At 38.5% G+C, this 27,642-nt stretch overlaps 1 protein-coding gene and 1 long non-coding RNA gene across 2 annotated transcripts in view; one reads left to right on the forward strand and one right to left on the reverse strand.

Moving 5' to 3' along the window:
* Positions 1-4,803: 4,803 nt before the first annotated feature.
* LOC135365453 (uncharacterized) overlaps positions 4,804-27,642 on the forward strand; it is an 82,149-nt gene continuing 59,310 nt past the window's right edge. The window contains exons 1-2 of the long non-coding RNA XR_010413350.1: positions 4,804-4,938; positions 7,911-7,979. This is a non-coding gene — a long non-coding RNA (uncharacterized LOC135365453). The remainder of the gene's footprint in view (positions 4,939-7,910; positions 7,980-27,642) is intronic.
* The window catches only part of CDH6 (cadherin 6), a 127,154-nt gene continuing 104,317 nt past the window's right edge, over positions 4,806-27,642 (reverse strand). Inside the window, exons 7-12 of the mRNA XM_054504687.2 lie at positions 25,878-26,131; positions 20,546-20,682; positions 17,667-17,788; positions 16,254-16,371; positions 15,865-16,116; positions 4,806-10,733 (exon numbers count right to left, since the gene is read on the reverse strand). Coding sequence (XP_054360662.2) covers positions 10,243-10,733; positions 15,865-16,116; positions 16,254-16,371; positions 17,667-17,788; positions 20,546-20,682; positions 25,878-26,131 — 1,374 coding nt within the window. The 3' untranslated portion in view covers positions 4,806-10,242. The remainder of the gene's footprint in view (positions 10,734-15,864; positions 16,117-16,253; positions 16,372-17,666; positions 17,789-20,545; positions 20,683-25,877; positions 26,132-27,642) is intronic.

Raw genomic sequence — 27,642 nt, forward strand, 5'->3', positions numbered from 1 at the left:
GCTATCATTTGAATTTTGGTGTCATTTTGTCAAATTCTTTTAAGGTAGATATATTTCTTTGGATCCAAAGGGAACCAAACAGTCTGGATTTAACATGTTTATTGTTTTCAATATAAATTATTTGTTAAATATATATTCAGTGGTGGTTTAATTTTTGTAACTGTGCGAGATTTTTCATGTAAATGTATTCACAAATCAAAGAACACTTTGTCATGATCTTCTTGATTTATGATAAAGAAAAAACGTATTTTATGTATCAAGTAGGTAGGCAAGTTCTCATCATGTAGATGTTCAGAAATCACTGAAGACTGGCTGAGGCTTAACATATTATTTAATATATTTTAATAGTATCAATGAATACTTTCTGTAATGCTTGAGACAGTAAAGCAAAAGAAAACAGTGTTATAAATGTGCATTAAATTTGAAATAGTGACATTCTGAGGTAACTTTCAGCTCTTTCTGAATCTCTGCTGCAACTGTAAGTCAGGAGAGAATCAGTATCTTTCTTAAGCTTTTGATTCTGACCTTCTGAGAATGAGAAATAATGACAATAACAAAGAAACATTTCTGATCAATAAACTTCAGCGTCCCCATTTTGTGATGGGTGGGAGGACCAATGGGGAGGGCTAAGAGAATTCCTCTGTTTTTTTCTGCATTCCATCCAGTCTTCCCAGCTCTCTGAGCAGGTTGGCTTTAAGCTCTGACTGCCCCCTCTTCCTGTTACCCCAACTCTTTGTCCCCTCAGCCTCTTAGAATTCGCCGTAATCTCAGGAGGGCTTGTGGAAAGAAACCCCAAATGACTAAAGTTGACTTTCTGTTGCTCACAGGAATCAAGGTTCAAAACGGAAATTAAGCTCAGTTATAGAAAAATATGGAACATACATTACTTGTAGTTTACAAACAAAGATTTGTAGCTACCGAGTGCTCTGCCACACAGACACCACCTCACTGGACAGTTGGATTTTTGGAGGGATATCACAGAGGACACCATGTTACTGAGGAGGGTACCAATATTTAATGGGTGCTCATGGCCCGAGCAGGTCCGCCTCCTTCTTCCTCAGCTCCTGCCTCAGTTATGGAATCTGAATTGCTTAAGGAGCCACAGGAAGTCCTCATTCCTTGCCTTCTCCCTGTCCTGTTATAGGGCATTGCTACCCTACAGAGGGTTTACCACAATCTGATGTCCAAAATACCGATATTATCAAGATCATTATCACATAGACAACTTACAGCCCTTGCTGTCTTGAGTGGAATTTTCTATTTCTTGGGAATACTTTTCTTTGGGAACACTGTTCTAATTTTACAATTGAAATCAGTTGGATAAATTAGGGTCAATAGGCACAGTTTCTGCTTTTCAGGCTTTTTTTTTTTTTTTTTTTCTTCACAGAGCATTTGAACTGATCTTATAGATAGGAGGGCCTTGGAGGCTACAACCATCAGCAGAATCCAGCCTCATCTGAATTTGTATAAAGGAAAAAAGAATCTTTTTTCCCTCCCAATAAATATTTCTCTCAAATGGATGAGATTGGACTATGTATACAAAGAGGAAAATGTAGAGTTCAGTGGCAGGCTTGCAGTGCCCGGGTGAAAAGAGTGATTCTAATTCTAATTCCTGTGATGAGACCTCAGGACAAATGACCCCTCTATGTTTGTTTGTGTAATGGGAATGATATAGCCTATTGTACAGGGCTTTTGTGGGAGTTAAATTAAGTCACATATATAACAGTTATTTCTAAAGGGCTATATAAAAGTAAGGCATTATTATCAGGCAGCTAAGCAAAGTTAAAAGCTTTAATAAAACCTATCCTTTACTGACTATAAGGAGACATTTTGTTACCAATGTGCAAACAAGACATATTTGCTATTAAAAGTTTAGTTTTTGAGACTAAATGGCTCAGGAAGCAATAAAGATGATCTAATATGTCAAGAGAGACATTTAAAAAAAGGAATAAGTGTATTATAGACAGAAGTAGGAGACAGTCTACTTCTTTTAAAGAGCCATATCTATTCATAGCATATTTAGAAAAGTATTGGATTCAAGAATATGAGTCCTAGAAAAGTGATCTAAAGAATCAGGGTGTCATTCAGTACAAAATGTTTAGTCAGGCAAACTAAGATTAATAATGGGAGATTAAATCATGGCAGTCCTTGAGAGAAGGTATGTATAGAGCAGAGAGTGTAACTGTCTTTTTACCCCTATATCCCTATCACCTTGACTCGTGCCTGGTGCATCATAGGTTGTCAAATGATTTTTGCAGAATAAATGCAGAAGTTCAGGGGTATCGCTGAGGGGAGATGCATCCCCCAAGCTGAAACTAGTATCTGAACTGTTCAAAGAAAGAGACACTTGCTTGTTGGTTCAGATTTGTGAAATAAAGATGTGGGCTAATTATAATGGCAGCTGAGCTTTTTAGCTTCCTTAATTATTCCAAATTTTTGACAATCTCAGGATTGGAATGTTCTTGACAAATGTCAGTGGTGGGTAGTCAACAAAACTTAGAATGAAAGAAAACTAGTCTTTCACCAGAGAACTTAATCTCTTAGGTTTGGGATAGCAAATGGGTCAATATTATTCTATTATTGATGGCTGGTGGGGCATTCCTGTTGGGGGTTCTAAGGTTATATCTGGGAGATCTATGAGTCAGTTGATTAGAAATATCTACCATGGGCATTGAGATCAGGGATGGTAGACAAACTGCTTTTAAAGGGGTTTTCAGGTTGAAGGTTGAATTTGTGGATGATTTCCTATCTGCTCTTTTGATAACAACCTCATGATTATTATGAGATGTGGCTTATTATGAAGACTAAAACTCTAAGGATTTGGGAACTGAACCTATAAGTGGCAGATACATATTAAGTGTATCTTACATGTAAGTGACACTCACCAGAGTGTGTCACCAGATACACATATATTTGTCTGTCTACATCTCCCAGCTTCTGTCCAGTTAGTGTGGGGCCATACGACACAGTTCTGGCCAATGAGATGTGAGCAGAAGTGGTATAGCAATGAGTAGGCCCTGCCCGCTTAGAAACATCTCCTATGATCACCTAGCAAACTCTCCTCCCTTGCCACGTTAAACCTTGGAGGCAGTGTACTCCAAATGGCGTGGCTACAAGGAGAAAGGCTCGCAACCACCCTGAACACCATAAGAGTGAGGCAAACTTTATGGAGATTTGGGGTTTTGTCTGTTGCAGCAGTTAGAGTGAATTACCCTAATACCCACTGATAACTGTTATGGAAGTGGTGTGTTTTGGTGATGGGAAATGGCTTAGCCTCTCTAAATGTTTGCAGGAAACTGCTTCCTGAGCTGGGTCCTTGAGACAGCACATTGCCCTTCCTGCCTACACTACCATTAGGTCAGGGAGGTCTCCTAGATCCTGCCGACTCAGCTTACCTTGGGGTCACGAAGAGCTGGGGGCACAGGAGGGGGTTTAGCTCTAGCACACCGTGCATACTACCGTGCAATGGACATATCCTTCAAAAACATGTGTTTCTAATACCATCATTCCTTCCCATGGGTTTCTGGTTCCCACCAAGCTAACTTCAAACCCAATGGCAAAAACCCCACAAAAAACAACAAAAATCAGCTGCTATGGTATTAGCGACCCTCTGTGTTCTGGTACTGTGTGACTTTTCCAAACCTAGTCCTCTTCAGGGAACCTCTGCTGAGATGAGGGGCATTGCTTAAACATCCCTCTCTCTTCTTTCTTTCCCCTGCTATTCTTTTTGATTTCTTATCTCCCTTTATCTCAATCCTACCAATTCCTAAACCTCTGTTTAAACATCTCTCTCTCTTCTTTCTTTCCCCTGCTATTCTTTTTGATTCTTATCTCCCTTTATCTCAATCCTACCAATTCCTAAACCTCCCACACCCTCCTCCACCTGGCAGAAACAGTTTCCCCTTCCTATGAACACTTGGATCTCTATCTCTCTCTGAAGGCATCTCCCCGCCACCTTCTGGTGGACACTATAGCTAGGAGTTTATGGCAGCCCTTCCTCCTGGACCATGAGCTTCTGGAGAGAAGGGAAGATATGTCTATTTGGCTTACTGTCAGATATTTCATGGCACACACTGGATTGCCCACTGCTTGAACAAATGAATGAATAAATGAAAAATCTCCTTTGCAAAGCTATGAATTCTCTCAGTTAAAAAATTATGATATAGCCTCTGTAGAAATAGGAGGCAGCTTAAAAGAGAACAAGCATATGAAATATTATAGCTCTGAATATGCTAAAAACATTTTATTTACTCATAGTATCAGAATGCTGGAAGGATTTTATCCTTATTTCCCTCTGGTCTGGCTCTTACTTTTTCTTTTTCTTTTTTAAATCAGAGATCCATAGACATTTTTTTTCTATGGGAGTGAAATAAAGGATGGAGATTTGGGATGGACAAAAATATAGAACTGTCTTTTTTTATCTAAAGCAATTACCATGAGGAAAAACAGCTTTCTTCTTAATACAGCAATTCCATAAATAACAGTAAAATTCTTGATGCCCCAGCAGTAAGAAGTCTTCAGGGCAGCACCAATGATGTATAATGCTGGCTGGGAGAAACTATTGTTTACAAGCTAATTATTGTATAACAAGTTGGCTTTAGTTAGCTGTTTGAGAGGTTCAAACAGCAGATTTGGAAAGATAAAGTGTGTATCAGCATGTACATTTTTTTTAATCTCTGATTAAAAACAATAGTTTGAGAGAATTGAAAAAAACGAGTTAGAAAAAACAGTTTATTAAGTAATATCATATAAATAACTTGTTACAAAAATTGATTTGCAAAAGGCATATTTAACTCTTTGTGAGAAATCACTTTTTAAATTGCATTCTTTTCAGATGTATACGTCTAAGAAAACAAAGGAAAATAAAAGAAGTCATTTCAAGGAGCGTGGCTTTGCCATTTGACTACCACAAAAGGCCCGGCTACACTGAGCTGTAAGGTAATCATCTTACCTCTCCTTCAAATACAGGAAGCTTTCTCATGTAAACTGTGAAGTTATGAAAATCTCCCCAACTAGAAATGTTGATGAAAGCTGAGCAGTGGTTGTTTCTATCAGGTGTTCTCATTGCCTCATGAGAAGAACCATATGACTGAGCATTACAGCCAGCAAATCTTCAAGGGTGGCATCAGCTTCAATTTATACTTGGGAGTATTTTTAATTAAAAACAATCAATACCAAAAAGCTTTTATTTTCTGGGTTTAAAAATCACAAATCACAGTAGGAGAATGCCAAATTGTCTTAGCTTGGTACTACTGAAGACGCACGTAGCATTTATTATAAGGCCTATTCTTAGGCAGTTTACTTTCAAAGCAATGAAAAGAATCACAAACAAAACAATACGGTGGTTTCCAAGCATTCCTACGTTTCTTCTGAGCAGATCGGTTGGTTTGCTACACAGCATTCTCCCTGAATGCCTTAGCAATTCTATACATTTGATTCCTTAATAAACACTAAACTAATAGATCATAGAAAACTAAAAGCTTATAGAAGGTGCCTCTAGACATATTTACATAAATAACATAGTCTCGCAAGAAAGACCAAGATCTCATTATAGCAGAATGCTTTTTCCACAACACTGGATCCATGCCTCATTTGTCAAATTAACCCCATTTGAAGAGAAATTTGAGTTTGTGGTCCATGGGTTTTAAAAAAAAAACTGGAATTAAGCAACTTGTAAAAGCTCTTTTGAAATTAATCTAATAACCCAGTGGCTCTCAGGCTAAGTGCCTTGGTCCTGTCTGAAATACAGTGGGTAATGGGCTTTGTTTCCATTTGACCTCCTTTTGGCACTTTCATCTGCTGGCTCTGTCGGGCTAACATTCCCCCCAAATTAAAAAATGAAAATGCATCATAAATAAGGTATTACAAAATGGGGAGTAGATTAAAGATTGTCTCAACAATGCTTAAATTAAATTGACGATGCAGAGACCATAAACTTCTGGCTTTAAAAATGAGCTATCTCTTTATTAACTTTTAACAAGTGTGTGAGTCAATGTATTTCCTTTCTAAGAGGGTATTTCTCTGCACACTGAATATGATCAGGGTCTGATTTTTTTAGTAGAAAATTGCCCCTTTAGAAAACTATTCCATAAAGATGCCAAAGGGAGATTAAAAATGCTGCAAACATAATAGTCACTGAACTTTTAAGGAGACCATACTGTGATTCTGTATTCTCTGGAAAAGAAAGCTGCTTGTCAGACTTTGGAAAATAGTTCATCCTCCTGAAGATCCATACACTAAGTCTTAATCTTTCCACTCTTAACAATCTGATAGAGGGGCCTGGGTTTTAGTGTTAAATGTAAATGCTTGACTGTTTAATCCTCTGCAACAATTCAAAAAAGATTTCATCTAGACAAAATCATAAAAAATAAAATTACACTAAAACGATCCTTTTTAGAGGATACCTTTCAAAATAGTGGGGGGATCATGACTTTCTAGAGTGTTCTTCCCAAGTAATTACATTGCTTTAAAACTAGTGACTAGGGTAAGATAATTGATTTGGTGGTTTGGTTCCTGGGGAAAATGAATTTAGGTGTGCCTGATTTAAATACTTAGTTTGGGCCAAGAACCAACTCTGTTCTTCCCTTTCAGCTGCATACTTTTATGGTCCTCAAGTATGTAGAATTGAGGAATTCTTAATTCATAGTTTATACATTTATCTCCAATGACATACCCATTTCAAGGCAAAGCATTTGATGGAAGGTATTGCTCAGCAAATTGGGTATCTAATATTTATGCACTTAGAAATGAAAGTAATGGAAACTTTCTAAAGTTAATTTGGATTTGTAAATTTTGGGTGCTCCTAAGATAGAGATTCAACTTTTAAGAAATTTTTATACAACTTTTTTGGAGCTCAAAATGAACACTAAGCCAGAATTTTTTTTTTTAATGAGTTAAAATTGAATTGCCAGGTTTTGTTTCATTTGAAAATGGAGTCAGTTTGTATCTGAAACTCCCTTCACACAACTAAACTGTAAAGCTAAGAAAGCTCTGTAAAAAACATGTATTTACTGTGCCCAGAGCCCCTGTCTTATGGTTCCATGGAACCATCTATTCTTCTCTCCTATTTGATTTCATTTTTTATTTGGGGACAAATGTTTATGCCTTTTAGCAGAAAGTGGCTATGAAGTGAAGGTTGTAAACTTATGCACGGTAGTTTAACATTTTAAAAATCCCAGCTTATTTTAGGGAACATCTTGGTGGTTTGAAGAAACTCTCCTCTTCGAATGGAGGGGAAAAAAATTTCAGGGGCTCAAAGTCCTTGAAGCAATCCACAGAAGTGATCTGCTTATAATTAAGGAATTTTAGTTTCATAGTGACTAAAGCAAATATTAAATTTTACCTCTTCCCATTTTCCTTCCATCCTTCTTGTCACTAACATCTAATATCAGGACAGAGACTTTGTGAAAACTGAGCTGAAAACTAGTTTTTTTCTCCAGTAATCATTCATGTTGACTGGGGTCCTTGATGCGATATCTTGGTGGGAAGGAAGTGAGACCCACACGGAATCATGGAAGTATGGCTCTCTATATTTCCATGACATCAGAGAGTATTAATTATAGTAAAATACTTACAGAACCATAGTACTAAATATTCAGCTCTAGTCTTAAATTATCCAATTTCTTAGAGATTCACTTTATCATCAGGTTTTGTGGTAAGAGATTAAGCAGTAATTTCAATATTTAGTCATGTTAACTTGTTCTTGGCTCACTGTGCCATCTTCAAGGTGGGATAATATACCCTGCCAATTGTATCTCAAATGTTCCACTACAGAACTACTTACTTTCACTTATGAGGAGAGAATAAACCTTACCCTTAAACATTGGAAGTTCCTAGTGTCGACCCTCAGACATTCCAATTAACCCAAAAGTTCAAAAGGAAGACTTCTGATGATATCTTTCTTTTTACAGGACTATCTTTCTTGATACAATTTATTACATGATGTGAAACATAAGGACCGAGAGCTCTTTGATTTTACAGTAAGTCATGTGGTTAAGGTGGTGTTCTATTGCTATAAATAACTAGTTCTTACTAATTAACTTTACTAAGCTATCTTTTTTCAACATTTAACTGTGACTATGGTATTCATTATAAGTGAAACCCTCCTGTAGTATTTTGTTTGCATTCCTGTGTGTGTGTGTGTGTGTGTGTATGTGTATGAAGAACTAACAAAAGAAACCCCTGAAAACATGAAATACTTGTTAGTACACAGGGAAGTCCATTACAAAATAGGAAACCATTCGGTAACACAAAGAAGAATATGGATATAAAACTTTTTCACTCTAATTGGGTAACCCAAAAGACTACATTTCTCTTATTTTAAAGGTGCCATCTTTACTTCCTGGGTAATACACCTATTTAAAACTTAACAACTGTATGTTTCCAAATAGAAAGTATGTACTAATATGACAGTATCCCCAAATGGAAATAACATTATCTGTAGAAAATTAACATTAATTAAAAATAAATCCCTAAGACTAATAATTGAAGTCAGCATATTCATAAGTACATAATATATATTTATATATATATGTATATGTATATACACAGAGCCTGGGTTTGCTTTTTTTTTTTAAGTTTTCAAAACAACGATGTTTTCATTACAGTACTTTGGAAATTTCTGATGACTGCACAATGTAAGATTCTAATGATACAAATCATTAGAACAGCCATATGAAATAAATGATTTGAACCTACCAAAAGGATTAGTTCAGTTCAGTTGGGTCTTCTGGAAAATAACTACGATGCTAATTGCATAATTAGAGAAATAATAGATTGGATGGCTTGTACATTACTTTTCCGTTGTAGTTTGAGACCATCACTTTATCATTATAGTTCAAAGACAAGGATGGCAAGGTTGCCATAGCAACAGAGTTAAAAACAATGAAAAAATATTAATGCTTTTGAAAGTCAACTATCATTTTAATACAATCTTAAACACTCTTATTGAAGGGAATCACATTTTTCCCTTCGTAAGTGTCTTCCAAACATGTACTATGTAGTTTTTCACTATGATCTCAACAATATATCTATATCTATCATGTCATATAAATATATAGATGTTTCCAGATGTGAAGGACAGGGTTTCAAGTTCAAGTGTGGCTGGCTGTCATTTCCCCATTAAACTCTGAGGGCGGGATTTGAGTTTTATTTAATCTATCTTTACTAATGCAACTTAATTGTGTACAAAGTCTCTGAAGAGTATGAGTTATTGTACTTCACGCTGCTATTTTCAAGTATATTAGAATAATACTGACAACAACTACAGACAAGGAGTTAAAATTTGTCTCAGAAAAGTTCCTTCAAGAATTTTAAACAGTTAGACTTATTTGTAATTAGCTTACTGATGGTTGAAATAATTTTAAGTGATCTGTGGTACATTTGGTGGCCCGAACTTTAAAATATGCTAAATATTTCCTTTGTCAACATCATTAGCTATTTTCCCTTTCTCTTTATATGGTACAAGGGCAAACTTTCACAGGTTTAATATATAACAAATTATGAGTTAGTGGCAAGGAATGAGGTATTACATTTTGTTTGTTGTTTTCCAACGTTACCATTTAATTTGCTTCTAGTCCAAAAGAGGAACAAGAATCTTAAAACGTTGGTGGATTTCATGATTTGAATAGTCATTGGTGCCGGATAAAGTTCTTGAAGAACAAAAAGGATGGGCAAATGCCATTTTAAATTCTTTGTGACACACCCATAATACACACCCATCTATATAGTTCATTATCTCCTTGTGAGCTGATATACCAGGACCAACTTCACAGTTGTTCCTCCCTCACTTCTCTTACTAAAACTATATATGTATTTTTATCATTAAAGCACAGTCCCTCATCCCATTAGCATGTGAAATGTACAGCCAGAGCGACCAGCTGACCTGAGTCAATGGAGTGTAGCAGGGAGACCAGGCCAGGGAAACTGAGCCCCTTCGGAACTCGCCCTAAGAGAACGAGGGAAAATACCACTCCTGGCGCTCTCCTCCAGCACGGGGCCTCTTGGGCTGACTGACATGGTTAACTGGATGCGCTAAAAAATAAACATTTGCCTATTGGAAGCTCATAAAAGTGTACTAGAAAAAAGTCTCTAACATTGGATCCACACCGGCTGCAGCCATTGACGTTTGGAACGGGTAGAACAGAGAACCCTTCACGGAGCGGTGGATAAAGTAGAAAGAAAGAGCCACTTCACCTATTTTCGGTGTCGTACTGGAAAAGGAAAAAGGCAAAAGGCAACGCATTAGGAGTCTTTGTCACTGTCCAGGCCTCCGTACATGTCTGCCAGCTTTTTGAACCGGGGGCCCCAGTCACTAAGGTAGTCGTAGTCTTGGTCTCCATCCGTGGTCACCGACTCCAGCGAGCTCAGCGAATTGGCCACCGAGCCGGTGCCCTCGTAGGCGTAGGTGGCCAAGGAGTCGTAGGGCGGGGCGGTGGGGTCCGTGTCATTCTCCTTTAACCTTTGGTTAATGAAATCCCGGACGTCGGTGTTGTCTCGGGCTGCGGGAGTCCGTCGGGGCAGAAAAAGGGCCTCGGGCACGATGTCCCTGCGTAATTTGCTGTCCTCTATGGCTTCGGGGTTCCTCAGGGTGCCGATATCAAAGGCCTGGGTGTCCTCCTCGCCACCACCTTCGTCGTTGTAACTGACAATGTTGTCTCTGATGTCCTCTTTGGAGATGATCAAAGGTTCTTTTTTCCGCTGCCGCCTCAAAGCTGCGAACAACACCACTGTCACTGGAAGCAGAAACAAAGCAGAACGGAGAAGGGAAAGTTAATTCGCCGCCCAATTAATGTCAGCAAGACACACCGTGCCCCAATGTGAAGTTTTAAAACTTCTCTAGGAAACTGCAGACTCAACTTTATTGCTTTGAGGTTGCGCTTGCCTCCCTGCATGATCAAACCAGGACCCCCCCAAAAAACCAGAGTAAATATTTGAAAGAGAGCTACGATTTAAGTAGAGGATAAAACACCTTCATATTTTGTCAGTAGTTCCCTTTTGCTTTGAAACGGCAAACTTGTTTTCAAGGTAAGGAAAAAATAAAATAATAATAAAAAAAGCTCAAACAGCGAGAGTGCGGCAATAAGAGTGCAAATTATGCCGAACACCTAATGCTCTGAAACTGCTTATAAGCACAAGGCTGGCACCTTCGGGATGTGTTGAAAGTTTGCATAACTCCACAGCTAAAATAACTTTTGCACTATGCCTTCTTCTTCTTCTTTTTTTTCTTCCCTGGGAGAAGTGTAAAATTAGTTTGAAACCCAAAGTAGAGATGTGAATGTCTGCATACCTTTCTACATAGAAGAAATATGATTATAGATAATACCTGGAGAGGCCCAGACACAATTCAGAAAGCCATTCTGGACTTAAAGATCAGCCCATTTAAAAGGGGGCAGGTTATAAGACACGCACCAGCTTATTTCTGTTTGAGCTAAACAAAATAAACACATTTAAGAGGGAACTTGAAAAAATTATTTCAGAGGCTCATATCCTGTAAGTTTGTTGCCTGGAATGTTCGTTCTTTGGATTTTTCCTCCTTAACTCAAATTAGAGGCAAAGCAAGGATTGTGTTTAACGAGCTCCTAATGTTTCTTCACAGCTGACTGGGTCGAACACAGCTGACTACCTGTAGAGAGACACATCTCTGAATGGACATACGGGTGGGAAAATAAAAACACAGTGACAGATTAGAGAGGAAACGCCATCTGGGGCAGAAAATGCATTGTTAAACTGGGTTGGTCCAGGGGTGTTTACTACAGGAAGTACTAGTAACGTGTTTTTATTTTCTCCTCCGTAACATGGTCCAGATTTTATGAGCCATAAAGATTGAAATATTGTAGTAAGGATTACAGAATAATGGCTTTTGGTGACTATGTATATCTACCTATATAATGATGGATATATGCATACCCAGATATCTATATATTAAATTTTCAGGTGTTAATAGTGTTATTAATAATTGGTTATCTATCCAGAGAGTTCTATATGCCAAGCACTATGGCAAGTGCTTTACATACTGAATCTCATTTAATTATCACAGCAGCCCTACAAAGTAGGTACCTTCATTTTATAATGCATATATATGTATTATACAATATAGTAACCATTTTTCATAGAGGAAATTGAGGTTTAGAGATGTCCCATATGCAAACAATTGAAATCCAGGTCAGACTAAAAAGCCAACACTTTTAATCACCAAGCATGTTTGGATTATAGACTACTTCTAAAGGCTATCCACTGTTGCCATTTCAAGTGCGTGGTTGTGTAATTGTACGTATTCTCTCTTGCTGCCAAAGAGCATCCTCATGCCTCATTTGTCCCAGCCATTCAGGGCGTTTATGTATTTGTTCATTCATGAAATATTTATGCAGTGCCTACTCTGTCTGTGCCAGGTCCCGTTCTAGGCACTATCGGTGCAAAACCTTAATCAGGAGGGGGGCAGGGGTGGTGGTGGGGTGGATGGAGACTGACAACGAACAATGTGTAGCATAAATAAGGCAATTATTGGGGCGCCTGGGTAGCTCAGATGGTTAAGCATCTGCCTTCGGCTCAGGTCATGATCCCAGAGTCCTGGGATCGAGTCCCGCATCGGGCTCCCTGCTCTGCGGGAAGTTTGCTTCTCTCTCTCTCTCTCTCATGAATAAATAAACAAAATCTTAAAAATAAATAAATAAATAAGGCAATTATTAGAAGGTGATATGTACAGTGTAAACAAAGAGTAGAGCGGAGGGAGGAGGGTGAAGGGCACTTCTGTGTATGACTGAGAGGCTGTGTATGTTTTGTAGGAGGAGATTGCCTCATTGAGGAAGTGACATTTGAGCAAAGGTGTGGGGAGTCAGCCAAGGGGTTGTCAGGTGAAGAGGACAGAGCTAGAAGAAAGGCCCTGGGATGGGAGGGAGCCTGGAGTGTGTGACAAACAGCCAGGAGACCCTACGGCGGGACCTGAGGGAGCCCCGCCCGGACAGGAAGGGAGTTGGAAAAGGCCATGTCATCTGGGGCCTGGAGGCTTCTGTATGTCCTCACTTTACCCTGAGGTGCTGGTGGGTGGAAAATTGCAGCACTCTGGGCAGAGGGATGTTCATAATCTATCCTTTATGCCGGATTCCAGTGTGACCAATGGCAAGGATTTGCAAAGCAGAGGATTGTAACTAAGGATGGCCTCTGGGGATAGCGAATAGAATCAAGACTAATGTCTCCCAAAGCATTCAACCTTTATGTACCACGGTTGGTGTCATCATTTAAGGCAAGAGAGCAGGCATTTATCACTACCTAATTCTGCCCCAGTTGAAGTGATCTGTATCTTTTGTTTTGGTCCTTTGCACACCTGAAAGTGCAATACCTAGAAGAGAGGGCACGTTGGGTAATTCCAAGGCATTTCTTCACTGCCTCATTCTCCTACAGCTACAACTGCCTGTATCTTTTCTTTTTAGCCCAATGTACATCTGAACAGAAATTCTAGAAGGGAAATCTTTCTCAAAGCTAACTTTTATCGACTGAAGATGTGAGTTCTGAGCACGTGGAAAAAAAAATACATTCTGAGAAAGTAATAGCTTTCTTCTCAGTAACTGACCTCTTCTTCCCTTTTCTCTACCCCCTGAGGCCAGAGGACAGCAGTGAGATTTTGGAGGGGTGGGGGAAGGGGGATGCTTGGACCAGTTTGCTCTCAAATCCCATCATAAAGCTAGAAGGTAGCAAGGCATTTGAAATCAGCCTGCCTAGGCTCACGTAAAGGATTTGACCCTTTTAAGTCTGTTTCTTTCCATGAAAGAGAGGCAATAACACAGTGCCCCAGTGTTGTCATCAGGAATGAGTTCGTAAATGTGGAAGTTTCGTAGACTCTAAAGCACCATAGAGACACGAGATGTCGTAGTTTTCACTGTGGTTTTATTTTTGTAAATAAAACAAGAGATGCCACAGGATCCACTTTATTGACTGCAGATTTCCTCCCACATCGGTGTGGCTTTTCTCTTACAAAATCTCGGGTTTGCTTCCACCTTCTTCGATTGTCTTATTTGCAGTTCGGGCTCTCTTTCAGCCTGGACATTGCCCTGCCTTCTATGAGCTCACAAAGAAAGTAGAATGCAGTGTGGAAGCACAGGGCTCAGGGGGTGGAAGACCTGGGTTTGGAACCTTGTTCTACCACCTGTTAGCTGTGTGACGTGCCTATAGGACTGCACTTCTTGGAGCCTTGGTTTTCTTATTTGAGATGCAGATAAATATATACCAGATGGTTCTGAGGGTTAAAGGAGAAGAACAGTTGTGAAGCATCTTGGCCAGTGTGTAGCCCACAGTGTTAGCCTAGTAAAGGATCAGTCCCATTGAGCTCCTTTTTTAATTAGGTACAGAATTCCAAAGACACTAGACCAGATGTAAGGAGCAAGGAGACAAGTTAGGAGTCCCGAGGAAACAGCAAATTTATTGGAGGAAGGAAATGATGAAGAGAGGATAAAGGTAGTTGGTGAGGAGGAAAAAAGCCGGCGGGGGGGGCGGGAAGGGAGAGAAAATGGGTAGATGATGAAGGAAAGGAAGAATCACCTCTTTGAGATGAGAGTCAGCTCTCCTTCTATAGACCACGGAAGAGTCCATGGAATTCTCCCTGACTACAGCCCTGCCAATTCAGCCCTTCTAAAAATAATCTTTTTCCCCCTAATCAAAAAGAATATTTGTATCCTTCTCTTCCAAAACAATTTTTACAGACTCACACCATTAGAAACACTGATTTGTCTTTGCATACTGTCAGCTTTTATTTATCTTCATATCTTAAAATACTTTTCCCAAATCTTCGTTGACAAAGAGAATCACAGTTCTGTAGTTAAGTTTCAAGACTTCTGTTATAATTAGCAAAATTGATATGGAATGTGAAGCTCTTAAGCAGGGATCCCTAGGCATTCTCTTCTTGGAAAAATGTAGGTCTTTTACTCTTTATTCTTCTCAACGCTATATTGTAATTTTTAAAAAGAGTCCCCCCCTGGCCCCATGCAATCCAGGTTGACACTTAACTTCTTACCTTTCTTCCCCTTGTGTAGCAAGCTTACTTTGACTTTTGGAAGGACTGAGTTAACTAACATTTGATTTCTTAGTTCACAACAGTCAACAGTCTGTTGAGCATTTTGAGCTCAACCTGTGTGCTTAGTTCATGGGTTGGGGACAAAAATTTCATTTGAATCATTGCTAGACCTCGATTTTCACCTTGATTGCATTCATTTCTTTTAGGTCCCAGATTTATTTCCTCAGTCACAGAAATTGATAATTATTGAGAATCTGAGAAATAATAGACATTGTGTATGTGGCAGTTGGGGAGCAAGGCTAAGAAGTTAGTGATTCAAAGGGGTAGCCCAAAGCAAGTTGGCTGGGTGGAAGAAAATTTCATCGCTTTTCATTTCCCTGTATGAGAGAGAAAAAGTCATCACATTTCTCTTTCCACTTTCCCATTGATCTTTTTAAACTTTACCTTCATAGAAAGGGCCCTCAGCACACCCTCCATGCCGGATGACTTTCTCTCTTTAAAATTTAACAATGTTTGCCAGGTTAAATGGGAAACAACAAATGAAATGGAAAGGGCACATTGAGAGTGCCCTCCAGTCCCCCTGGGATTCATTCTCTGTCTGATAGACAAGAGATGCTTTGGGTGGACTGATTCCCAGGGTATATGAAGACATGGGCCAGTTTCACATCTGTTCATTCTCCAAAGCTGTTTTCAAGCCAAAACTAGTTCATGGTTGAACAACACAGATCCTCAGCATATAACTCTGCTCACCTAGATCGGGCTGTATGCCTTACTGGGGGAGGCGGATAAATCTAGGGTGTCACAGTAACAGTGTGTGCCCCTCAGCATGGGGAGATAGGAGGCAGGGAGAAGCAGTTTACCTAGTAGGGTCACGATGCACAGAAGGATGGCGATCAGGGCCCCCGTGCTCAGGCCCGTGGGGTGCACGAGGGCCTCCGCATGGCAGGACTGCATGTTGCCGTGGTGGTCACATGCACAGACCCGGACAGTCACTGTCCCTGTGCTGCTCTGGACTGGGTAGTCGTTGTCTGAAATCACCACGGGCAGGAGATAGGTGCTCATCTCGTGTCTGTTGTAGCCATTTTTCCGAGTTAAGATTCCTGCCGTGTTATCTGCAACCGGAAAGCAAAGTGGTGAATGTCACGTGCATACCACATCGTGGATTGGAAAAATTGTGACGCTAACAGAGAGAGAGTGAGAGAGAAAGCTATCAATATATAGACAGAGAAGATAACTTGGGCACATTTACCTTTGTTGTCGTGAATGGTAAAGTTTGAACCACTGGCTGCTTCTGGGGCCAAAGAGAAGGAGAATTGGTGCCCGCTGTAAGGGTCATCTTTGTCAATGGCTCGTAGGGTCTGAATCAACTAAAATCAAAACCATAAAGCTGCTATGAAGTTCGGCTAACTCAAAAGTGTTCCTTACAGCTTTGCAGTAAATTGCCTGACTACGTGATTTCTCATTTTATTTATTTTTTTATGTTTATTTTTTAACGCATCTTTTTTTTTTTAAAGATTTTGTTTATTTATTTATTTGACAGAGAGAGAGGGAACACAAGCAGGGGGAGTGGGAGAGGGAGAAGCAGGCTTCCCGCCAAGCAGGGAGCCCGATGCAGGGCTCGATCCCAGGACCCTGGGATCATAACCTGAGCCGAAGGCAGATGCTTAACGACTGAGCCACCCAGGCGCCCCTGATTTCCTATTTTAATTTAAAAACAATAGCCTCTAGAAAATTTACAATGAATCCACTTTATGCAATGAACAAATGGGTTGGAAATAGAGCCGGGAATAATACTTTGTTGTAGGGCTAGCCCCACTGGGCACTGTAGGATATTTAACAGCAAGCCTGGCCTCCACCCGCTATATACCTGTAGCACACTACTCTTTGTGACAATCAAAAATGTCCCCAAACATTGCCAGATGTCCCCTGGGGGCAAAATCACATGGGTTGGGAAACACTACCCTAGAGAGATACAAAGCTATAAAATACCACAATGATCTATGAAAACATTTCAACTAAAAAAATCAGGCACTCTTTGGACACAGCCTGTTTAGAAATGCAGTCTTGACATATACATAAGCCATCGACTTGCCTAAAAGCTAACAAGAAAGTTTGTACATAAAATACAACTTCAGCTTCCTGCTTTAATATGTATTTTAACAGTGCACTTCTATTTTGACAAACTGTAACATAATTTTTATATCACTGGCAGAAAAGACCTATTTCAAGTAGGGACAAATGTGTAAAACAGGAAAACATTCACGAATTTGTATTACTTGTACAGATGGGCAATATAAATAAGTGAAACTATGAATTATAGACATTTGTAAAATATGTTCTGGTTATTGCTTTCCAGTATATATGGTAATTAAAAGTAAGCTCACCAATTAAGATTTTTCCCAATAAAACCTGTGACTAATCTATTTTAATGAAAACTTAAGACTGATCTGAATCAGCATCAGTCTCTGAGAATGATGAACTTCCAGTTCTTAAAAACTGTTTGTTCTCTTATGCAAGTTAAACATTCATTCTGGTTCTTATTTATAGTATTAATTTTGTTAGCATATACTTCATAGATAATTCAAAAACTCGCCCTCAGCTCTGTGTATTAGAAGATCTAAATTAATCTGACTGAATTAATTTGCTTTCTTATGAAACTCACCTGATCTGCTTTTGCTTTTTCGCAGACAAAAGTTTCATAGAATTCAGCAAATTCTGGGGCATTGTCATTGACATCTAGAATTTTAATATATAGAGGGACTCGGCTGCTTTGCTTTGGATTATCTGCAACATGCCAAAAAGAAAGAAATAGGCATTTATGTATTGATCGCCAATCCCCTTTAGACAATTGTCACTCACCCCTTTCTCATTCATACACAGATTCCCCAAGGCTGCTCTGAGTACCACAGGGCATTATGTACAACTTAGTCACCACAAAGAATAGATTGGTACTTCTGGAGTTGGATACACCTGTTGGAGATACCTGTGAGACAAAGCTACTTGTGGGGATAGAGTACAACTGGATAGCAAATCCCAGAGTTGCACAAAATAAAGAAAAGCTATCCAGGAAAGGCAGTCTAGAGGCAGATTTTAAGAGAAGCCAAAGAAGCAAGGAGATGGGGAAAATTGTACAAAAGAAAGATCGAGGGAAATGTGAAGGAAACCAATGGTTGTTTTGGTCTTAGCTCTTTAGTTTTTGTGCTGAATACAAGCTAGATGTAGTGCTCAGCACTTTGCTATATTATCTTATTTAATCCTTACAAACTTTTGAGGTAAATACAGCTATCGTCCCTACTATAGAGATGAGGAAACCGAGGCACAGATAGGTTAGGTAATTTGTCCACCTTCACAGAGATGATAAGTAAGAAGTAGAGCCTAGATTTCAACTTGGGTCTGTCTGACTCCAAAGCCCAGGCTGTTCATCCAGGATAATGAGAGAGCAGCATCCATGTTGGAAGACTGGAGGTGAATGAGTATTTTGGGTAGTGTGGAAGACAGATTCTTGGTCTAAGAATCAGGGATTGGAATCTCTGAGCTCAGTGCTCCTCATTCACTTCACTTATATATCTGTTTGTTCACAACATAAATATTTAGTGAGCATCTCATTTCTAATACGTGCTAGCCACTCTCTGGGGTGCTGGGACACATGGGGGACATAACACAGATCCGGCATCCTGGAGCTTTATTCTACTGGGGGCAGATAAACTGTAAACACATAAATAGATAATGCATCAGATGGTAAATGCTATGGAGAAGTTAAAGAGGGAAAGGGATGGGAGAGAGGTGGAGGTGCTACTTTGAGGGGGATGACCGCTCATTCTCATCCAATGAGATGCCATTTGGACAGAGACATGAATAAAGAGATGAATTAAGCCATGTGAATATTTCCGGCTCTCCAGATAAAAGGAACACCAAGTGCCAAGGCCCTGGAATGGGAGTGGGCTGGTTTTATGTAAGCTCTGGGCTTCTGTTGCATCAAAGATAGTTAAGAAGTTTAGACAATAAGATTCTTAAGCTCCTTTGCATCTAAAATGTTGCTTACATTATTACAAAGTTGGAGTTGCCGAAGATGAAGTTTTTTTTTTAAATTTTTTTATTAACATATAATGTATTATTTGTTTCAGGGGTACAGGTCGATAATTCATCAGTCTTACACAATTCATAGTACTCACCATAGCACATACCCTCCCCCCCAATGTCCATCACCCCGCCACCCCATCCCCCTCCCACTAGCAACCCTTAGTTTGTTTCCTGAGATTAAGAGTCTCTTATGGTTTGTCTCCCTCTCTGGTTTCATCTTGTTTCAAAAATGAAGTTTTAAAAGGTCTTTATCACTAGTGCTTTCAAATATATCACAGAAACATTAAGTCTTAAAAAAAAAATTTTAGGCACAAAGCTTAAAAAACACATGAAATGACTACTTCAGTAAAACATAAAATTTCATGATGTTAAAAAATGGTCCTTTTCAGTGTGAAAAATAATTTTGTAATTTTAAAGCTTTAAGTATGCTCTGTCATTGGTATCTGCATTAGTCCCTCCGCATAAATTCTGGAGAGCAAATTCCTACCTAACAAATTTGTAATTAGGAGTTCTTAATGCTATCACAAAGCAATTCTTCATTTTGCCCATATTGGTTATTTATTATTCTGCTCAATATTCTTCAGCTATTTCAAATCTCATGAGTTAGGTTGACAAAGAATACTACTGTAATATACCATTAGATATGGAATATTTCACACTAGATACCCAACTGAGCTAAAAATATTTGAACTTTTAAAATCAAAAACAAAAACTAAAAAATGAGCTATAATTTGGAAGCTTATTTTTAAGCATTTAAATGTTATTTTAAAAATACTTTTTCCTTCATGTACTTAGGCCTACACATTGTGTTTACATTACACAATTTTCACTGTGTATAATAATTTTATTTGAAGCATTCATTTGGCACTATTTTTCTTTGCCTTCATTTTCATGGGGACTTCCATAAAATCTGCTCTAAACATCTTATTGATTACTTGGTGGTTTGGATTGCTCACTTTGGTGTACAGTGGAAAAGCTAAAATTTATATCTCTTACTTCTGTAATGATTTTGAACTAGAAATTCTATAGAAAACTGGAGAATAGATATCTGAAAGATTTCTAAGTAATGCCTACATTTTTTAATATACTTGATGCCCCTCCCCTCCCAATTCCAACCATGAGCCCATGTTTTTCAGCTGCTTCTGTTATGTTCTGATTGATAAAGCTTTTTTGGAATCAAATCCAATATGTACCAATTCAACCTCATTTGAGAGATGCATTCTCATTTTATTATTTCTGAACTACAGATCGTCCACAGGTGCCTCTGCATTTGTGAATGAAATAACACGTGCCCAGAAGAAACATTACTGCAAATCATTACAGGGCTGTTTCCCTCAATATGTATTGAGTAGGATATCAGTACATGGTGATGAATTTCAGCCTCGCTTCACCAGCCCTTGCCGGGACACTCACTCCGTGCTCCGTCCCCTGGGGACAGCTGCGGTGTGAGGTTAGACTTACTGATCTCTGTTGCGATTACTGTAATGTTGTGCCACAGCAGTGTTTCTCGGTCAAGAAGTTTCGACGTAAAAATGGAACCATTTCCAGAATCAATGTTGAATATTCTGTCCATATCTGTGTGTCGATCAACAGAATACCTAAAAATGCAGAGTAGAATTTAGAATGGTTTTCTTTTCTTTTCTTTTTAAAAATGAAATATAGTTGACACACAGTTACCTTAGTTTCAGGTGTCCAGCATAATGATTTGACAAGTCTACATGTATGCTGTGCTCACCACAAGTCTAGCTACCATCTGTCCCCATACAATGCTAGAAAGGTTTTCCTTGTATTTGTTATTCTCACATCCTAAAACTAGTCCCAGAATTTGTTACATGAGTTTTTTCTACTTGTAGCACATATTTGCATATCTATAACTCAGTATTAAGCAAAATATTCTGGGAAATTAATTCTTTACAATTGAGGTCCTAATGGTAAACCCATTAGACAAGTTACATGAGTTTGAGAATCACCAATAAAGTTTCTCTTATATGTAATTTGTATCAAGTTTGTATAGTAATTGTCACATTTTAACTCAAATTTTTAGAACCTTAGAACCTTTTTTTTTTTTAATTTTATGTATTTATTTGATAGAGAGAGAGACAGCGAGAGAGGGAACACAAGCAGGGGGAGTGGGAGAGGGAGAAGCAGGCTTCCCGCGGAGCAGGGAGCCCGATGCGGGGCTCGATCCCAGGACTCTGGGATCATGACCCGAGCCGAAGGCAGACGCTTAACGACTGAGCCACCCAGGCACCCCAGAACCTTAGAACTTTAATGTGTATGCAGGTGTTCCTGTGCATGAGTAGGGTTATTGTCTAGTTTTCTGTTATCTACTTTGTTTTAAAAATCATTATGTAAAAAGAAGCAAAAACTGGGTAGTGTGGCTGCAGTTAGTGAGGTGGGAAAAGAGAGAGAGAAAATGAGGTTGGGGAGAGATTCAGGAGTCTGGACTGTGGAAGGATGGGCTGGCCATGGCAAGGATTTGGGATTTGTTCTAAGAGCAATGCGAATCTACCACTGGATTTAAGCAGGCAAATGTTCCAATCTAAATCATGTTTAACAAAGATCACTGGTTGAATCGAGGAGAATGGTTAGCTGGTGCAGTCACAAACTGGTAGAAGAAGAGAAGAACAGGGTTTGGGGAAGAGCCTAAGTTCCCGATATATTAAAGCTGAGGGTAATCAAGGAAAGCCTGGGAAGGGAAAGATCTGGATTGACAACTTAGATTTCCAGTTCATTTGTCTAGGAAGAGAAGGTCCAATGAAGGGAGAAAAATATTAAGGAGAGAATCACTTAAGTGGAGAAAATGGGGACCCACAATGCCCAGAGCAGTGCCCAGAGCAGAGTAGGAACTGGAGAACTATTTAAGGAGTTCAGAGAATTCAAAGAAAACCAAGAGTTGTCTTAAAAATCAAAGGAGGACAGAGTTTTCAACACTGAAATTGATGGAAAACTAGCAGATTTTGAGAAATGTTATCTTCTTTATCAATTTATTACCAGTTTTTGGAATAGCTATATATGGGGAAAATATGTATGCATTGTTTTATGTAGGGGACATTAAAGAGAAAACTCAGGAGACAGTTGATATGTTAAGGTCATTAGGGGGAAAAATTGCCCATTTCAGCTGGAGTCTCAAAATTTATGTTATGATGGGAAATTTAAAAATATTGGCTTGGTAGAAATACAATTAAGTAGATGACCAACAAATCATACACATGTAGACTTATTATGAATGCTCTAAGAAAAATAAGCTGTTGTTACTAACTTGTAATAGTGTACCATGTTCAAGATTCTATTTCAGTTGATTATTTTACTTCAGAATGTAACTGGTGAATTATAATTTAATTCTGCTTAAATATAATTTAAACCTGCTATTAAAGAGAATTAAGAAGTTCAAAAAGGATATCTATATATCTCAAGTCAGGTTAGAATTTTAATTTTAGTTTATATAAACCTTATATTTTATTATTAAGGGTCCATCTCTTACAGATAAAACAGCCATTATTTTTGCCATTTTATGTCATGAATCAATGTTTATTAAGAATTTAGTCAATAGCATTGAACTTGATCACCTGCCTTCACTGTTAATTTGAGAATGATAAATATTTATAGCACATAACTACCCAAAAAGGAAATCTCAATATTCATAGATTTTGTAAGAAATTTAATGACAGCCTACAAATATATTTTCCCCTCATGAAAAATGTCAAGCTTAAGATATGCTGCTTATTGCCTTTATAAGCTGTTACAATTATATATAGCAGTAATCTTTTCTTGTTCTTTGTCTGTTTTCTTCCTGCTGTAGTTTTAAGTTTTACAAGTAATCATATTTTCCTGTCAAGCCTTTGAAATAAAGAATATGGGATGAGGAATTTTGAGTTGAAGGTGGCTATTGATTTTAAAGAGAAACTACTTAGGAAAAACCGAAATTGTACGTGAGTTTTTCCCTTAATTGGGAGATTTAAAAATTAATAGGAAATTTCAGATGTCTACATTGTTTAGGAAAGATGTTTGCACATGAAGCCTTATCTGTCTGTTGTTTTCTTTCCAAAGTAATTTCAATTCATATCTAGTATATTTACTGTCCAGTCACATTAATTGTAGTCACAACAGATAAGGAACAAGGTAATCAATCTTAACATGATTATAGCAGATTATTTTGCTAGGTAGCTCTTTTTTTCCCCCCCAGTAATTTGTTATATGCTGTGATTCAATAATTTGTCTTCTAATATATCCTCTCAAGTCAGGGAGATTTGTGGGTCAGGAAAGGAAGTATGTTTGCATGTAAATTTTTCATAATATCTCTTCAGAGTGACATTTTATAAGGCTCTTCCATGGAATTGTCAAAGGGCATTTGTGATAAAGTTACTGGAAGAAAATTATTTTATGTAATTAAAGAATTAAAGATTTGTGCCTGCATAATGATAGATCAATGTTTGGGGGGAGAATTCTCTAATATTAATTGTGTACCTAACATATTGTCTAGCACCTTAGTTGTTCAGTACTTACATCTTGGATAACCAAAAACTATGTGTGGATGTACTTTCCCAATCTGAGAATCACTTTTGTCCTATAAAAGGACTCACTGGAATATACATTTATATACCAATATATCCTTATTTGTATTTTTACCCTTCAGTCTATATCTATATATGAAATCCATATGTACCAAGAAAAGGCTGGTATAAAAAAATTCAAAATTAGCTGACAGCCAACCCAGTCTGACAAGCTAACTACTTCCTTTAATAAAACATAAAATAATGCAGTGGGTTAAAATGGTATTCATTATAAAAAGTAAAAGAGACATAAAAATGCAGCCTAAATTCCCAGGAGACATTATCTTTTTCAATTAAAAGTATGTTGACTGATCAAAGAGGTAACAAAGCTCATATTTATATGAACTTCCAGCATTAACCCTTTTAAATTGGTCTTCACATTGACTTGCTAGATCTTTCCCTTACACAGGACAAACTCTGAGTGAGAGAATCGGTTGTGAAAGTACTTAAAATTATTTGTGTTGTACAAACAAAGGCTGTCGTTCATTTTCCATATTAATAATATTAAATGTATATGGAAGGACACTTGATCCGTGGAGCTTACATTGACTACTTTGGGTTGACTATAGTCCAGTTCATGGAGTCTACAGATATTCTCATAGATATTCTCGTGTAAAACAACAAGAGTCTATTTTCCGGTTGATTTAAAACTATTCCCTGAGAGTAAACTAGGCATTTTTGTGTTTTAGATGTGGGACTTGCCATAAGGTTTCATTTGAACAAAGAGCTCATGGCTGAAAAGTTAGAAAATGATTGCCTTAGAATCTCAAACTCTTTCATCTGCAATAATATTCTTCATGGGACCACCAGTGTGATCCTCTTAAACAGTAGTTTTAGATTAGGTTAATACTCCTATTCAGAACTTTGCAGTGGCTTCCTCCCTCAATCAGAATAGAATCCAGTCTTTACCAAGGCCTGCAAATGCCGTGTAGGACCTGCCACACTCACCACTTACTGTACCTCCCTGTTGCCTCACAAACTACTCCCCACCTTGCTTGCTCTCTTCTAGCTCATAAACCTCCTTGCTACTCTCTCTTCATGCCAAGCAAGCTCTGGTATCAGACCTTACCCTGATTTTTCCCTCTCCTTGGAATGTTCTTCTCCCAGATATCAACATAGTTCATCCCTTCATTTCAATCAAATCTTTACTCAAATGATTTCTTACCAAAGGCAGGCCTGACTACCCTATGTAAAATGGTACCCCAGATACCCTCTGTTTCCATACTCTGTCTTATTTTACTGCTTACACTGTATTTTACCTGGAATACTTCATATTTGTTGTTTGCCTATTTCCGTCTGCCCCAGTTAGAATGTAAGCTTCATGAGATCAGGACTTGATATTGTTCTCTATTGTGTCTCTAAAGCCTAGAACATACCTGGCATATGGCAGGTGCCCTGATCAGAATTTATCTGTGGGCTCACTGGCAAGAGTTCCTCTAGCTTGTCAGTCTGCTTACCTTTTTTCTTTTTTTTTTTAATGGGGGCTAATTGATAGAATGATATTCTGATTTAGCAGTTTTCTCATCTAGTCAACTAAGCTACTGACTCAAGGCTGGAAGTTGTTGACTCCAGTGCTCTCATGATAAAATTCTAGAATACTAAAGCATCTGTGGTTTCAAAGGGCAACGAGGCCTCCTTACAGCCTGATTTACAGCTAAGGTATACGGAATGTATAGGGAAAATAGAGCTTGCTTACACAGTATAAATTAGAATTCAGCTCTGTTGATTTCCCCAGGATTTCTCAGACATATATCATGAGATGATTCTTATTTTTATCCATGTCTGACAAAGAAAAACATTATGCATCCAAATGGAGCATAATTCTGCTTCTAAGTGTTACATAATATGTTCTTATACACTTGAGAAACAGACTCAGCCCGGTGTCTTGTTTATTAAAAGTCACAGAGTTCTCTCCATGCTACTCTTTGACAAATCTAAGACCTTAAAGAAAAATTCCAGGCCATTCTGTTGTATTTCCTTATACCATTTTCATGTAAGTTGTCAATTCCTATAGATCATTTTGTGTGTGTCCCCCCGCCCCAATTTTGTGTTTTTTAGATTTACACTGTTGCTAAAGTAATGTTTATGTTGAGCAAGGAGAGTAAAGATGCTGTTTAGAGTAGTTTTTCAGGAAGACACAAGTGTCTCATTGGAAAAAAGGATTAATTTTCTAACTTGCAGGTGATACTTGCATAGCAATCGGCTAAAGCTTCTGAAAGAGGTTGCAGGAGTGTGCTTACTTGACAGGATTCCTGGCAGCATCTGGATCTTGGGCTGTGACTGAGCCTATTGTCGTGTTTATCTGAGCATCTTCTCTTATCTGTAGGATGTAGGCCAGTTTGCTGAAGACGGGGGGCTCATCCACATCTTCCACCATAATTCTGACCGTAGCTGCATCTTTGAATGGACCCAGGTAGAGAAAGCGGGGTTCAACATGAGGATTGGAGGCTTCCACCTTGAGGGTGTACACTTTCTTCTTTTCAAAGTCCAAGAGCTTGGGGAGGGGAGGGGGAAGAGACATATTGGAAGCAACCAAGACACACAGAAAGACATGAGCCATTTTTAGCGCAAATCTAGGGTAAATGAATATGACCGTATTGCTTAGGAACATCACCACACAGTGTGAACTTGGGCAAAGGCATGGGAGTCCAGATGCCACGCTGTCCTGATGAAAAGTGTGGGCTGAAACCACAGGGCAGTCCACAGAAGTGTGGAATAATTTAAAACCAATAAGCCATGTGCTTCAAAGCTAATAATTAGTTTTGGTTACTTTTTTTAAGGATTGCACTTCCATCGTGTACGGTGTGATAGTTTCTCTTTCCTTTAGCACGCTGTTACATGTGTGTATCTGTAAGGCTGCTGCCTTGCAAGTGGGTACAAGGGTGCGAGGTGTGATGGACAGGGAAGGGAACCTGGAGGCAGGAGTCTTATAAGACCTCCTTTAAAAAAAATTCTTGTATTTGACTAGAGGGAGCCCTGTCAGGGGCACGTTGGCAAATACGTAGTAGATTATCATGTGTCAGATGTTGTCACATCTGGCTGTCCTTGAACACTTCATGAGTGTTTTAAAATTTGCCAGTACCTGGACCCCACCCTGGATCATTAAACCAAAATATCTGTGGTGGGGGTGGGAATCTATAGGTTTAAATGCCTCCCCCAGTGATGCTGATGTGCATCCAGAATTGAGAACCGCATGTTTGCATCATGACTCCCTTTTCCTCATTCAGATAAAATAGATTTAATATGGTTTTGTGGGGGTTTTTTTGTGTGTGTGTGGTTTTTTTTTTGTTGTTGTTGTGCATGTGCATGAGTTGATAAAATATTTCGAGTGATATCCTGATAAGGGCATCGGGCTAATTACTTGCCAACGAAAGTAATGATCATTGCTGTCAGAGGTCTTTAGGAAAAGTATCTCTACTTCTTGAGACATAGTGAACCCAAATGCTTATTGCTGACTTTTAGTTTTAGATGATGATATGACAAGGCTCACTAGAAACACAATCGAGATATTAGTGAATGTGATTTAGTTGGCTAGGCAAAATTTCAGTTTGAATCTGATAATGCACTAAGAATTAAAAAGGTTAATGCACACTAATGGGCTTCCTAGTTATATTATAGTATAAAACGTTGGTCTGAGTGTCGCTTAAACATGTTTTAATGTGTTCCCAGGTATTAAGACATGTAATCCAAAGCTTAAGAGGAAAGAATTTTCTCGTTATTTACATCCACCTATGCTTGTATTTACCAGCGAATATAACAGTGTGCTGTTATATTAAAGAAGAGAGAAAATATTACACTGTACATGATGGAAGTGCAATCATTAAAAAAAGTAACCAAAATTAATTATTAGCTTTGAAGCACATGGTTTATTGGATTTAAATTTTTCCACACTTCCGTGGACTGCCCCGTGGTCTCAGACAATTTTGGGGGGTAAATAGTGAGTGAGGACATAGGGCAAAAATTGGAATTCAGAAATATAAAAAATTTATTATCATGTTCCAAAGA

Source organism: Mirounga angustirostris, unplaced genomic scaffold (assembly GCF_029215605.1).
Source record: "Mirounga angustirostris isolate CCGP_5_RB_7025 unplaced genomic scaffold, mMirAng1.0.hap1 SCAF_7, whole genome shotgun sequence".
Classification (NCBI taxonomy): Eukaryota; Metazoa; Chordata; class Mammalia; order Carnivora; family Phocidae; genus Mirounga; species Mirounga angustirostris.